The sequence below is a fragment of the Phodopus roborovskii genome, unplaced genomic scaffold (genome assembly GCF_943737965.1).
Source record: "Phodopus roborovskii unplaced genomic scaffold, PHOROB, whole genome shotgun sequence".
Classification (NCBI taxonomy): Eukaryota; Metazoa; Chordata; class Mammalia; order Rodentia; family Cricetidae; genus Phodopus; species Phodopus roborovskii.
In genome coordinates, this window is record NW_026125506.1 from 294,598 (window position 1) to 309,366 (window position 14,769).

Sequence of the window (14,769 nt, forward strand, 5' to 3'; positions counted from 1 at the left end):
GCTGTATTTATCACTGCTGATTGACATGAAAAGACTGTTGAAAATAACCAGAGTTCACAGTGGAATCACAGGGCTGGGAGGGAGGAATTGAACAAAGCAGACAGGGGTGCTGAAGCTTGATTAGGCACAAAAGTGGTGGTCAAGAAACCAAAAAGGGACAAGCTGACAACACATGGGAAAGGCTTGAGAGTATGAATGCAAAACCCAAAGCTAAGGAGCTATGATAGTCTTAGTGCTGGGAATGGTAGTGGGGAGGGCAACACCCAGACAGACAGATGCCGGTGTAGGAGGAAGAAAACCAATCTTTTTCCCGGAACCAACTTCTAAGATTCTGTCTGGCTTATGCAGATCCAGAGAACACTGCACTAAGGTTAGCACATGGGCACAGGTTTGTCCTTGTAACTAGAGTCAGTCCTGAAGTCCACAGTGATCCTCAGCAGATGCCCAGAAGTGTGGCTCTCTGGGAGGTCCAACCACCCTGACAGGAAGCTCAGATCCTTCTCCCCTTAAAACATCCTGTCCTGCCTGCGAGGCTTGCATAGTTGAAGGACAGTCGCTGTTGCTGAGTGTGTTCACAACTAACAGCCACAGAGTGGGCTTTTGTGACCATGTACACAAATAACCAGAGAGGTTTCTAGAAACTTGTTATAGACTGTCCAGGTTAAGAATTTAATAAGTTTTATAATTATATCAACAGAATATTTACATTTTTTTCTAAAAAAACAAACCAAAGAAATCCTCTTACATCTATGCATAATAGAATAAGGCAGAAAAACCAGTTTTGTACATTATTATTAATTATTATTTTAATATACATACATATATATATATCTGTAACTTCGGTTCCAAGTACCAAGGGAAGGCCAGAGCCGGGCCTGAGTGCGGAGCCTCACAGTGCGCTGACAGAAAGACCGTTTCTTTCCATAAATAAGACAAACTCTGGGGCTCAAATGGGATCTGAGAAGTGAAACAACTGTAAATCCCAACTAAAAATTCTTTTTCTTTTTTCTTTTTTTTTTTTTTTGGTTCTTTAAAATGTTAGAGCACAAAATTAAGAAAAATACAAAACCATTAGAAATGCTTGTCACCTGTGGGGGGGGGTACAAAGCTAAATTTCTCCCAGTGACCTAATCGCAAGCTCGGAAAATGAAGTCACCCCCAGAAAGCTTAAAGTTCTCGACTATGCAAGCTGCAGCCTGCAGCGAGCTGTGCTGCTCCTGTGCGTGCTCAGGTCCCAGGAATTCAAGTGAGCCAGTCCGTCATGCCGGGACTACCGCGCCTCCACCTCGGGCGGGTTGCACGTTGCTGGCGAGTAGTCGCGCCCCTCGCCAGGTCCGAGCGCCAGCGGCGTCGTCCTGGGGCGCGCAGGTGGCGTGGACACTCCTCCTGCAGCCACCAGTGGAGGAGGCGCACCAAGTGCGGCGGCAGCCGGCGGGGTCCGGGCCAGGAGCGCACCATGCAGCGCGCCAGGGGCCAGGCGCGGGTAGTGCATTGCGGGCAACAGCGCGGCGGCGTCTGGGTCGGGCGCGTGCGCGTGCGCGTGCTCCAGCTCCTCCCGGCGCACCTCCCTCAGGCGCTCTGGGCTGTAGTCGTGAGGCTCGCGGTCGCGATAGGCGCGCTCAGAGAGCTCGAAGGGAGCGGGGCCCGCAGCGGGCGGCGGGGCGGGAAAGGCGCGACGAGGCAGCTCTAGGCTCCGGTAGGAGTCACGCGGCGGGTCCCACACGAAGCCCGACGTGCCCAGGCCCATGTGTGTGGCCGTGGAGTGCACACTGACGCCCATGAGCTCCGGTGTCTCGTCTTCCCTGCGCTCCTCTTTTACCTTCACGTCGCCCTGAGGCCTCTCAGGCGTCTGCTTCCCGGACTCCCGACCCAACAGGCCTGCCAGGCGCAAGCAGTCACCCAGGGCTGCCTTGCAATAGGGAGATGGAGGTCGCACGGCCAGTTTGGCGCCATCCTCTTTGCCAGGTGAGTGGCTCTCCTTGATCCGAGGCTCAGCCTCTCGCTCTGTGAGGATCCCAGGGCGGCCCAGCTCGCTGGGGCCCCGCTGCAGGAGGCTGCTGATGGGGTGGCCCACTGGTGCTGCAGGTGAGGCGTGGCTCAGCAGGCGCGTCTTCTCCAGGAGGTCCCTGGGGACAATAGGATAGGGCTATCACCTACAGCAGCTATAGCTCCTAGAAAGCTGTGAAGTTCCTGGGACCTCAAGATTCCTGCTGTGTGGAGCCTCTGTATCCCGGGCTCCAGGGCTTGTCCAGGGTTAGAAGTACCCCAGCTGACACATTCCTTCCTCGGTTTTTGGCTACAGTTCTCTATACTGCCCTGAGTGGCTGCAGGATGGCAAATTGCTCGAGTTCTCCCACTTGGGAGTTGGGGCTGGGGAGGCAAGGCAACATGACTGCCCCAACCCTGGAATTCCCTGCTCAAAACGTAAACATTCTCAGGCTCAGGGGTGTGCAGTTGCTTTCTGGTGATTTAACCACAGGCGGCTGGCTATCTGCCTTAATTAAATACCCTCAGCACTAGCCTAGTAATGCAGGCCCGTTATTGCAGTTGAGAGGCTTAGACTGGAAGACTGAAAGGTTCAAGACCAGCTATAGAGTTCAGGGTTAGGTTGGGCCACTTGCCCTTGGGCTCTTGAGGGTCCTGTGGCAAGGATAATGCCACCATAGGGCGAGGAGAGGACCCTGAAAACCCTCCTCTACAACCACTTTTTCTGGTAGGGTCCCCAGCTGTGCCTACAGCAGGCCCTTCTCATAGTATGGGGAATTTGCTCATAGTATGGGGAAGCCCAGGGCTCACCTAGATGAGTCTGTCACACTGGCCAACTCTGCTCTCACAAGGCAAAGGACCCTGCTCCTTTGGCCCACGTGCAGGACAGAGGCCCCAGAGCCTGACCAGGGACCTCGGAGAGCATCCTAAGGAGTGTGTGCCTGCTGTGGGAGCCTTTGCCTCCCATGGAGAGCCCTGATCTCTCATCCTACCTTCAATTATATCCTCGGTGCTGACTGTGGGCCGCAGCACATGTGTAGGCCCGAGGACATCCTAAGTTCCGGGTACTCTGACCCACACATCTGCTTTATACCTTTATTCCCTTGTAAGTTCTTCTTTCCAAACAGCTTCTGCTGTTGTGAAAGTGATCTGTAGGGTAGCCCTCACCCAAGCAGGGCCCCCAGTGCATGGCTTTGACCTGACCTCAGATCAGCTGTCTCACGGACCCCCATGAGGACAGGCTGTCAAGAGTCCACCTGTCCCTGGGTATGGACTTTAGCTCCAGCACTAGGTTACTGTAATTGGGGAGGCCTGGTACAGGCCCTGGTCAGTTGCTTCCAGTCATTCTCCAGTTGTAGGTGACCCCTTATTAGCAGAAACAAGTTCCACACTTACCTGGCCTAACATAGGGTACAAGATTTCCATTCTACACACTTTTGGCTTGCCTTAAACCTGAAGACAATAGAAAGTCTGTTGACTGAGGTCTGGACCCAACACAAACTGGATAATACTGGCTTTTAACGTCTCACTCCCTCAAGAGACTTCAGAAGACAGAAGGGCAGGAGCTCTGCAAGCCTCTGGCTACCTCCACTCCTGCCATTCCCTACACTTCTCCATTTTTGCACATCAGCTGTTATGAGCTCAAACTTTTTTATTCCTTTGAGACAGGGTTTCACTATATAGCCCTAGCTGTCCTGGAACTAGCTCTGTAGACCAGGCTGGCCTCAAACTCACAAAGATCCTCCTGCCTCTGCCTTCTGAGTACTGGGACTGAGGACATGTCTGGCCCACATTAGAATTGCATGGAAGCCTGGTACCCCTCCCCATCCTGAAATTGGGCTGGTGACATCCTTAGGGAGATTCAGAAGTTACTTTCCACCTGGAGACAAACGTTTTTTAAACAAGCACCTTTACCTCTTTTTCCTTTTCTTGTCTATTAAGCAACTCTGAGAAGTCAGGCTGTGATCTCTCTGTTAGCTAAGCTACCTATGAACTCTGTTTCCTCCACCTGAGACTATGGCATTCTTTCCTGTTTATTTGGCTTTTGGGCCTGCCTCTTAGGCCATAGATACCACCTCCTCCTGTATCCATCCATATTAACTGAGGTGTCTTCTTAAAGAAAAGGGTATAACCCACATTTGAACTGGGAGATGGTGGGTTCCACAGGGACTTGTGCTCTGGTGGAGGATGGACTCACTTTGCAAGGAGCTGAGCTCGCCAACAGAAAGGAATCGTGTGGTTTGCTGCCATCTTAGCTGGAAGCAACCATGTGAGATGGTCACCATCTAATGATATCATAAAGAAGGCAAATGCCATGTGACCTTGCCACAATCTTGGTTAATATAGCACGTGGCATCAAAAACAAGCAAATAAACAAACAGCATCTGTAAAATTCTGTACTACTAAGTCCTCTGGGGAATCACTGTATCCCTTTTATGTTAAATTACGGATGAATCAGCCTGCTTCCATCTTGGGATTGAAAGCCATCTTTAAAAGAAAAGTCAATGAAATGATTCCTAATGATAGTCTACTATACTCATAGATTGCCTAACCCAATGGTCATCAAAGAATCTTCACCCAGTAACTGATGGAAACAGATACAGAGACCCACAACCAAATACTAGGCAGAGCTTGGAGAATTCTGTAGAAGAGGGGGGAAGGAGGATTGTAGGAGCCACAGGGGTCAAGGACACTACAAGAAAACCCATAGAATCAACTAACTTGGGCTGATAGGGGTTCACAGAGACTGAACTGACAACCAGGAAGCCTAGGCCCTTTGTTGGTATTTACAGCTTTGAGACGGAAAGGGAATAGATCTGAAGATGGAATCTCCCACCTCAAAGTTCCCTTTTCTGCTCTATAAAACCTCTAATCCACCCTGTGTCTGCATGCAGTCTGCACTCCCACGGAGAGGTAAGGACAGTTGTCAGCCTTTTATTTTAGTGTCATTTCTTTGATCAATCCCAGTCTAACAGACTAGACAGGTAAAGAGGTCTCAGGGCCAGATGAACTCACCGCTCATGCTCTTCCTGGCTCTTGTCAGGCTCTCGGTCGTGGTTGGTCAGGGCTGAGAAGCGCTCTGTATCCATTGGCTTGGGCCATGGGGGTGGGGTGGGGAAGGAAGGTGGTGCCCGGTGCAGCCGGTTCCAGGTGTCATGGGGGCTGGTCAGGCCAAGTAAAGCTGTGCCCTCCTTGGGGGCAAAGATGCTACCCCCTGGTGCTGAATCGGGAGATAAGGACAGAGGGCCAGGAGTGAGTTGGCAAGATGCTCCTCAACACTGTGCATTGCCCAACCCTAACAGGCTGTAAGAAGCCTTAGCCTAGAGGGAGGTTAAACGTGCAGGACAGACAGGAGGGTCAGGGGCAGTGGAATGGATGTGGTCAGTTACTCACTCAGTGCATGGCTCCCAAGACCTCCAAAAGCGTGGCTGCTCAGGCTCCCCAAGCCTCCAAAGGTGCTGGATCTGCTGAAGGGGTCTGCGGGGAGGGAGGGGTGTGTGTGAGGGGAGGGCAACAAGGGGTCAGGAATCCGCAAGGCTTCCACCCTGCCCCAGTCTAAAAGGGTGACCCAGAAGCTTCTTAGTCTGGACAGCTGCCACCCATATTGATCCAAGAGGATGTGGTCTTCCTTCACACCCATTCACATCCTTCTAGCCTTGAGGTCTGTGGAAGATGCCACCCAGGCTTCTCAGTTCACCTACCTGTCAGATGACCAGTGGACAGGAAGCTGCCATGATGAGCTGAGGGTCCAAATGGGTTGGCGGTTGGATGAGTGGCACCTAGGTGGAGGGTAGCCAGGTTGATAAGAGTCCCCCAGACCTGGGACTCCCTGCCTCTGGTAGTGGGGTCACAGGTGGACCACCCCAGCTTACTTTGGGAGCCTCTCTCTCCCATTCGCTCACCTCTGCATTACTGACAGGTGTATGGTTAGACCATGAGGTGGAAATTCAGCCTGTATCCTAGATCTGAGGCCCCAAGGTGGACAGGGGCAGTGGCAGTGGTACCTACTGTAGTAGAGCTCCCTCACTTTCCCAGAGAAGGAAGCCAAGATGTGGGTAAAAATGGGGAGGGAAGGCCCAAGTGGGTGAGCCGTAATAGGACTGATCCCCAGGCTAGTTACTCCAGGGTTTAAAACGGGAGCTAAAAATGATCCTGGCTAACCCAAGGGAGGCAGGTGGTCTTGGGTCCATAGTCTTGGATACACCCTTTATTTTCTAGCTAAATAAATTTTAAATGAGTAATGAGAAAGAAACAAAACACCCAGAGGATGCTTCTGTAACTCCTAAACACCTTGTTGGTGGGTTAGAAGATGATAGCCGAAAGGAATGAGTTTCCTTTTTCAGGTCATCTCAACTCAATCCCAGTAAAAACATAACATATCAGATGTCTGGTGGACACTAGGCAGGTTTAAGAAATAGAGAACTTTGGGGAGTGCAGAGAAGGTAATGATCATCTAAGATAGGGACTGAAGCATGGAGGAGAGACCAGTTACAGAACATGACACCTTGCAGAGCAATAAAGGTATGTTATAGGGTTTGAGCCAGCTCTGTTAGCTAGCCTAACATGCTAACGAAGATGAAAACATACTTGCCCTAGTCCACCTACAAGTGGATACCAAGTGGGAAGAGGATGAAAAGGACTAGGGTAGGCTGGGCGGTAGTGGTACATGCCTTTAATACCAGCACTCGGAAGGCAGGGGCAGGCACACCTCTTTGAGGTCAAGGCCAGCCTGGTCTACAAAGCAGATGCCAAAAATGTTACATGGAGAAACCCTGTTTCCAAAAACCACAAAAATAGATAGATGGATAGATATATGGACAGACAGACAGACAGATGATGGATAAAGAAGAAAGAAAAAAAAGGAATAGGGTAGCTGGGGCTCTGAGGAGAAAGACCTGAGACCTGCTTGTGGACGAAGAGGGATCCTGCAGAGGGAAAGGCAGACAGCATCCACATATGTCTTTTGTACGTGTGTGCATGCATATACACAGGTTTAAATGACATTCTCAGAAAGGCCTGAAATTGATGCTGGCCCTCGATCTGTCTCTACCAATTATCTAGGTTCAGATTTTGAGTTTAAGAAGTTCCTTTTATGACCCCAAGTGCACACACACACTGTCTAGACTTTACTCATGTAACCTCACACTGAGTCGCTTTTATCTGGGGTTTGGATACATGTCAGGTAGTTGTCCCCAATAAATCCTGGGCATCCGGGTTCCCAGGGCTGAAAGCATATAACGCTACACTGCCATGCACTTAGGGAAAGCTGGGACACAGTTGTTGGGAACAGTTCCCTGCATGTCCTGGATGTGTTGAGCTTAGAAAAGATAGGGCCCCCACAATGATGAGGAGGGACCAGGTCACCAAGCATCCAGTAATGTGGGATAGAGGCCCAGGTGATGTACACTGGTTAGGACCTTTAGGAACTAGCACCAGGGTCCCAGGGTACTTGGGCTAGATTTGGGAAGTTTGGGGACTTAGGCCTGGGGCCAGCAGTAGATATAAAGAACACTGTGCAAGGGCCCTGGAGAGTTTTCTTCCTCCCAACACAGGATAAAATAGATGTTTTGACCCCACTCAGACCCCTGATCCCAGCTACTGTTGGTCTCACCTGTGCTGGAGAAGAGGGGCCGGGCCAGGTCCTGTGGGTAGTGGAACCCAGAGAACATGCCTGGGGCAGGAGGCCTGCTGAACAGGTCCAGCTTTGTGCCAACCTCCAGCTTGTGAGGATCCAGCTGCATCTGCAAGGGGACAGAGTGTGTTCCAGGGCTGTGTGCGGGGGCTTGACCACTGCTCCAGGTAAAGCCTCAACTGGTGGCCTGGACTACACAGACACTTCACTGGCGGCGCCTCCTGAGGAACTGCCCATGTTCTGGCAGCCCCAGATAAGGGGAAGGAAAGGCAGTTTTAGTGGGCTTCATCTGGGACAGAAGAACCAAAACCTTACTACAGTACGCAATGCATGGAGTCACAACGACACGCTCCACTCCACTTTATATCATAGCTTTCAATTGGTGTGCTTTTTTTTTTTTCTTTCCAGACAGGGTTTCTCTGTATTGTTTTGGAGCCTGTCCTGGAACTAATTCTGTAGACCAGGCTGGCCTTCAACTCACAGAGATCCGTCTGCCTCTGCCTCCTGAGTGCTTGGACTAAAGGCATGCGCCACTAATGTGTGGCTTTGGTGTGCTTTTCAAATAACAGCATATTTGCTCATATCATTTCATAGAAAATACCTTCATTTAGATTTCACAAAATTCAGTTGGAAAAGCATATCCATAGGCCTGAGTTGTTCCAAACATGCTTGCTTTCCATCAATGCAATTTATGTTTAGAAACAGGAATCTATAGCTGTAAGATGGCTTAGCAGATAGCTCCTGCCAGCAAGCCTGAGGACCTGAGCTCAAACCTTAGAACCCACATGGTAGAGAGATCCATCTCCCACAAATTGTCCTCTGACTTCCACATGCATGCCATGGCACACATGTATTGCATGTACAGATGCACACACATTTACACACACACACACACACACTACAAGACCCCTCCCAAACCATGACTCTATTAAAATTATATAGACCTGAGGTGCTTGTCCTCCTTTGTGCTGCCCATCCCTTGAGGGCTCTGTGTTCAGAGGTGGCCCTGTGGCTCTGGAGACCATAAGGACAAGGTCTTTGTCCCTCTACCCTCGCCTGTATGACCTGCCCTGCCACACCTTGCTATGGCCAGGAATTGGGGGCTCACATTCCTCCCAGTATGTTACTGAGTGTGTGTGAGGGTGGTGTCTGCACATCATGTAGAGTGCTCAGTGCTAGGTGGGAGCAAGTGGGAGGCATGTAGACTTTCTATGTCTACAGCTGCCTATTCAACCAGGGTCACAAACTAATCTCAGTTGATTAAGAACCATGCATTTACTTATTCCCAAAGGTATTCACCAGGGATCACTGTGGGCAGACCCTAAATTTTACCACTCCTGTCCTGGAAATCCCACACTGCCAGCACCTACCCACCTCCCCTAAGCATGGGCACTGGAATATAAATAGCACTCTTTCTCAGGAGTCCCTCTCTGGTGACTTCTTTAAGGTCTTTTAGGAGATGATTTTTACAGCTGCACACAAAGGTGCGGTGTCATGGGTAACATCTGTATTGCAGACTGTGCTGACTGTAAAGACCCTCTCCCACTCCCAGCCCCACCCACCACCTGCCCTCCAGACACTTGTGCACATGCATGTGGCCCTCATCCATGGCCTCTGCACTGTCTTCCCAACCCAGGTTCCTCCCAGGCAGTTCCGTGAGTCCTCGTCACTGCAACCTTGGAGCTGGACAGAGCCTCTCATCACACACCCTAGAGTCCTCCCAAATGGCCCCACCAGGGAGGCCCCAGCAGTGCACCCGCCTGGCCCGGCCTCACCTTCATCTTCTGCTGCTGGTGGTAGATCTGCCAGGCGATCTGCACGTGTACCGCACACCACTTCCCTGGTTTCTGTGGCAGGACCGGGATGTGCTCAGAGAGCCCAGCGCCTCTTCCCAGGCCTCATCTTCCCCAGATTTCTACCATCGGGACCACCCCAAGGCCACCCAGGAGAGAACCGGAGTCCTTCCCAGCCATAGCCCTGGGTATGCTTCCAACTCCTCCTCCCCACATGCACTCACTCACCCTGACTGCTGTCCGGTAAGGATCTGACACCTGTGGTGAGAAGGACAGATGGGTCATGTCCAGGCTCTCTAGGAGAGACAGTGTGCTGCCAACTATGTGAGTGAGTGCCAACACCTACCCCAGGGGCTTTCTGCAGCAAAGTGTGAACCGCACTGGCCCGGCCCGTTATCTCGATTGAGTTTGAAGTCTGAAGGTGCAAGGGAGAGAGGGAGAGAGCATTAGCAACCCATATGCTGAGGAGGAAGGAAGCAGGAGGCCTCTCGGGAGTCCCAAGTTCTGGGGTGGTTGTAGTTTGGCCTACCAGTGGGACCCTGCACACTGTTACATCAGTCTCATCACAGGACCCCCACCCCCACCCCCTAGTCAAAAGGCAGAAAGACTGGCTAATGACATCACCTGGGAGAGTGGACTGCCTCACCATGAGAAGCACTTACATACCATGATTAAGGCAGTAACTAGGGGAAGGCAGCAAGCCCGGGCCTTAACCTGGAGGCTTGGGGAGCTGTTTGGACATAAGTGGGCTTAAGCGAGATGGGGCCCACATTCCCTGTTTGGAGGGAGAGGCCGTGGAACCTCTCCTACTCAGCTCCTGGCTCTTCAGCACCTTCCCTCCTGGGTAAGGCTTGAACACTGTGTCAGGTAGGCAAACTCATGTACTGCTCAGGGACAGGCTTTCTGACTGCAAACAGGCCCCCAACCAGAAGGGGGCGTTCATTCGGAGGCCAGATTGCAATAAAAACTGGAGCTACTTTGTAGCCTTGCCTCATGCCCTAGACCCACCCACCTGCCAGTCACCTCCCTACCAGGAGCAGTTGTACCTTGGGCTGAAATGTACCCTGCAGGGACCCAAAGGGGCCAGGGTGTATAAGCAGGATGGGCAGCCCAGGGCCTGTGGGGGGGAGGAAGGGCAGGAGGAGCTACGAGAGAGAGTGTTCTGGGCTATGACCCTTGAACCCTGCTTCTCCCTCCCTAGGTACCCAGAAGGAAGCACAGAAAAGTCTGAGCTTCCCACACCCTAAACAGACAGTAAGATGGACTTGAGCACAGGGACTCACGTTGGAATGTCGGAAGTAGGGGCTGTCCAGCTTGGGTGAGAATTTGTCAAACTGCAAGGGAAGAAAGCAAAGGTAAGGCTTCCTGTACAGGCGTGAGGCCTTCCATTGGCTCAGAACCCGCCTACAGCTGGGTTGGGCAGTGACCAGGATGGTACTGCTTTCTGAAGAAGGTGACCTGGTGTCACCTGGCTCCTTGAGAACACTGGCCTCAGGCCCCATGGGGCCCAGGCTTCTGGTTCAGCTGGGTGTACCCAGCTAAGGCTCTAGGTAGGGGAGTAGGCGTGAAGCCCTGGCTGTGGAGGTAGGATGGGAAAGTGATGAATGACCCAGGCTGCTGACAAAGAGAGGAAATGGCTGCACACGAGGTGGACATGGACTAATGGACACACAAGAGAGCTGCAGTGGACTGGTCCTCATAGCCCAGTTCTGTCTAGGGTCCAGACCTGGTTTCAGTCCTAAGACCCAGGACTAGTGGAGCCAGCCCAGGCCCACAGTCCAACACCCAGCATGGGCCTAAGTGCATGGGAATGAGCGTGCGTCTAAGTGTACAGTTGCCTGTCCCACCCAGCCCGCCCCGCCCCGCCCGGCCAGCAGCCAGCACTTGGGCCTACGCACCGGCGAGGGTGCGGTGGGCGGCATGAGCGGCGTCGGGGGCAGCCCCGCGAAGGGGGCAAATGTGTGTTGGTGCTGGTGTGTGTGCTGGTGTGTGTGCTGGTGCGTGTGCTGGTGCGTGTGCTGGTGGAACTCGGCCCGCAGCAGAGCCCCCGGGCCCAGGGAGGCGCCAGGCCGCTCGGCGTTCTGCACCAGAAACCGCGTGTTCAGCTCTTGCCTGAGCAGTTCGTGATCTATAAGAGAAAAAGAGAGAGAGACGGAGAGGCACGTCGGCCGCGGGCTCCCAGTGGGGCGAGGCGGATAGTCACCTGGCACTCCCGGGGTCGGCAGGCCAAGCCGTGGTGGCCGCTCGCTAGGTGTGGGCCCAGGGGTGGAGGTAAGAGAGGAGCCTGTGACCAAGTACCAATCAGAATCCCCGAATGAGGCTGGCAATACATGATTGGTTGGTTGAATGAGATCAACAGGCTGGCATCTAGAGGCAAGGAGAGAAGTCGGTGAGCCCGCGGTGCGCGGCCCAAGGTCAGGGCTGGGATAACTGCCCTAGGTAGAGTTCCTGCCTCTGCGGGATGGCTGGCTGACTCCATTTAGAAATCTTTCAAAGATTAAAACTTAATGAAGGTTCCAGCCAGAAGTAAGGGGAGCGACGTGTGCCCCACTTGGGGGTCTTCTGGAGGTCTGGAGCAGCAAAGGCAGGCATATGACCCGAGTCGTCTAAGACCCAAACCCTGAATCTTCAACTCTTCCGTCTTGCCCCCGGACCCCATCAAAGTTAAGCATGCATCCCTGGGTGTTAACACTTACCGGCGGGGTGTCCTGGGATGACCAGGCTGCTGGCGGGCAATGCCGGGGGCGGGGGCAGTGTTGGGGGCGCAGCGAACATTGCCGCGGTGGGGTGCTGGTGCTGCGCCTGGGACCTGAGCGCCAGGTGTGAGGTAGACAGGTGGGGGCCAGGGCCGTGCGGCGACAGTGTCACGTGTTTCGTCAGGCCCAGAGGGGTGCCGCTGACCGTGCTGCTGTTCCTGCTGTAGGACACAGGACTCAGAGGCATGCTTTCTCTCAGAACCTGGCTGCCCCATAGCCACACACTCCTCCCAGGGCCAGCAGGGCCTCCCTCAGTCCTGAGGTGGGTAGGAAGTCATAGCCCCCACCCCAGGACATGGTCTCACCCACTTCCCACCTGAGGCTGTGTAGGCTGTTGGGTGCCACCTGGCCAGAGCCAGGGCCCACGAAGGCGCCCAAGGACAGAGGCACGTGTGCTGGGAGTGAGTCGCGATGCTGCGGGGTGATCTGTGGCTGCGGGAGGTGGTGAGGTACTATAGGGGCTTCCCTCTTCACCAAGGGGCTGGCTGGAGCTCCTGGCGGAGGTCCTGAGGGCGCAGGTGCTGTGGCAGGCAGGAAAGACTCGGTGCTGAGCTCACGGCTGCGCTCCAGGCCTGACACCTTGGGCACTGCCCCCGCCTTGGCCTCTGACTTCTCACCTCTCCCAGAGCCTGCAGAGAAAGGGTTAAGTGTGCTGTTGGACCTGGTTCTATGTGCCCAAGCACCACCTGCCACTAACCAGAATGTTCAGACCCTGCCATTGCTCCTGGCACAGTGTCAAAGGTTCTGTGGGGACACATGAACAGAGAGAGGTTAGTTGTGTTCATGACCTGAAGTCACACAGGTAAACTCAGCCTATGTGCTCACCTCTTCCCTGGTGTCCAGCCCCAGGTCTTTCCATAACTCCAAAGGACTAGGCCCCAAAGTAAGGCCAGGGTAGAAGGCTATAATAACCCCATTTTAAAAGTTGCTGTGAGGTTTTTCTTTTTGCTTTCTCATCTATATTTTATGTGTGAGTTTGGCTGCATGTATACCTGTACACCACCAGACTGCCTGTGGAGGCCACAACCCTAGTCCTTCAGGAGAGCAATCAGCACCCTTAATCTCCCCAGCCCCCCTCCTTCTCTTTTAAAATAATTATTTTTAAAATTATGTCTTTGTATGGATATGTGCAAGGGTCTGAGGTAGATTAGAGGCACTGGATCTCTTTGAGCTGGAGTTACCGGCATTTGTGAGCTGCTGGATGTGGGTGTTGGAACCTGAACTCCAGTCCTTTGACAGAGCAGTATAATTTCTTAACCACTGAGCCATTTCTCCTGCCCCTTCTCTCTCACTATCTTGAGACAGGGTCTCCCTATATAGTCCTGGAGCTTGCTCTGTAGACCAGTCCGGCCTCAACACAAGATATCTCTTGCGCCTGCCTCCCAAGTGCTAGGACTAAAGGCAGGTGCAGTGTCCGGTTCCCCTTTTCCTCTTCACACTGTGCACATGAGCTTGTGTGTGCACATGCCATGGTGCACACTTGGAGCTCAGAGGATGACTTGTGGGAGTCAGTTCTCTCCTGTCACGAGGATTCAGGTCTTCAAGCTTGGCAGCACCCGAACACTGAGCCATCTCACTGTTGTCTTGAACGTTCTAAGGGAGTACTCTACTACTGAACCATCTATTTAGCCCTCTTTGACTTTATTTTGAGACAGGACTGCTTTAAGTCACCCAGGATGGTCTTGAACTCACTCTTTAATCCTCCTACCTCAACTTCCCGAGTAGCTGCCACTAGGCCCAGCTCTTATAACCCCATTTTGTAGACAAGATTAAGGTTCTATAAGGACTTGCCAAGGGTGATACTTGTCCAACTTCTACTTACTCCCTTGGCTGCAGCATGCATTAACATACATCCATGCAGCCACACATGCATGCACTGATTCCTGCAGTGGGCAGTGGAAGCTGGCTCTTACACTAAGACTACTTATTTCTCTTTGCCCCACTGCATCTTGACCACCATCCCTACCCAATAAGATAAACAAGCCCACCCGAGGCTCCTACTGCTCTTGAGTCTCTACAACCTGAGACCCAGGAGCTGGGCTGGGGATGCACTCACCTTTGTCAGGTGCCGGGGCAAAGAGCTTCTCAGAGCCCACAGATGCCTGAGGAGAGAGAAGAGGCTAACAGGCTGAGCTGGGAGCGACTATTACCCATCACCCCAGCAGAACCCAATCCCTGGTGTACTGCACACTTCTGAGGAAGACACACTTAGTTCTAGACTTGGCAGTGTGCACACATGCTTACAATGTCCATATTGCTCCTCTCTGCTTAGAGCAATGGACTTCCTCAAAATGGGGCATGACAGCCTTGTCGTGAAATGAGCTGAGAATGCCACCAGGCTGGCTCATCTCTGTGCTCAGGGCTCTGCTGGGTCTCATGCACAGGCTGAAGGCAGAGAATGGAGGAGAGTCCTTACTGTGTATCCCTCTTGTCCACTGACAGCACAGTGTCAACACCAAGAGAATTAGAGAGGGAAAAAGAACCATCATGGATATGCAACCCTTTGACATTGTGGCTTGACTATGTCATTTACAAATGTGCCAGGCTACATTCATAGCTATCTTGGGATACATTCAGCTGTGGGTCATAGTTGGTCATACTA

At 52.6% G+C, this 14,769-nt stretch overlaps 1 protein-coding gene across 1 annotated transcript in view; it reads right to left on the reverse strand.

Annotated features, from left to right (window-relative positions):
* Nucleotides 1-642: 642 nt before the first annotated feature.
* Fbrsl1 (fibrosin like 1) overlaps nt 643-14,769 on the reverse strand; it is a 69,894-nt gene continuing 55,767 nt past the window's right edge. The window contains exons 6-19 of the mRNA XM_051176392.1: nt 14,224-14,269; nt 12,484-12,796; nt 12,108-12,328; nt 11,710-11,778; nt 11,310-11,539; nt 10,695-10,745; nt 9,758-9,826; nt 9,640-9,669; nt 9,394-9,465; nt 7,598-7,727; nt 5,688-5,765; nt 5,380-5,463; nt 5,002-5,206; nt 643-2,126 (exon numbers count right to left, since the gene is read on the reverse strand). Of these exons, the coding sequence (XP_051032349.1) occupies nt 1,271-2,126; nt 5,002-5,206; nt 5,380-5,463; nt 5,688-5,765; nt 7,598-7,727; nt 9,394-9,465; nt 9,640-9,669; nt 9,758-9,826; nt 10,695-10,745; nt 11,310-11,539; nt 11,710-11,778; nt 12,108-12,328; nt 12,484-12,796; nt 14,224-14,269 (2,454 nt within the window). The 3' untranslated portion in view covers nt 643-1,270. The remainder of the gene's footprint in view (nt 2,127-5,001; nt 5,207-5,379; nt 5,464-5,687; nt 5,766-7,597; nt 7,728-9,393; nt 9,466-9,639; nt 9,670-9,757; nt 9,827-10,694; nt 10,746-11,309; nt 11,540-11,709; nt 11,779-12,107; nt 12,329-12,483; nt 12,797-14,223; nt 14,270-14,769) is intronic.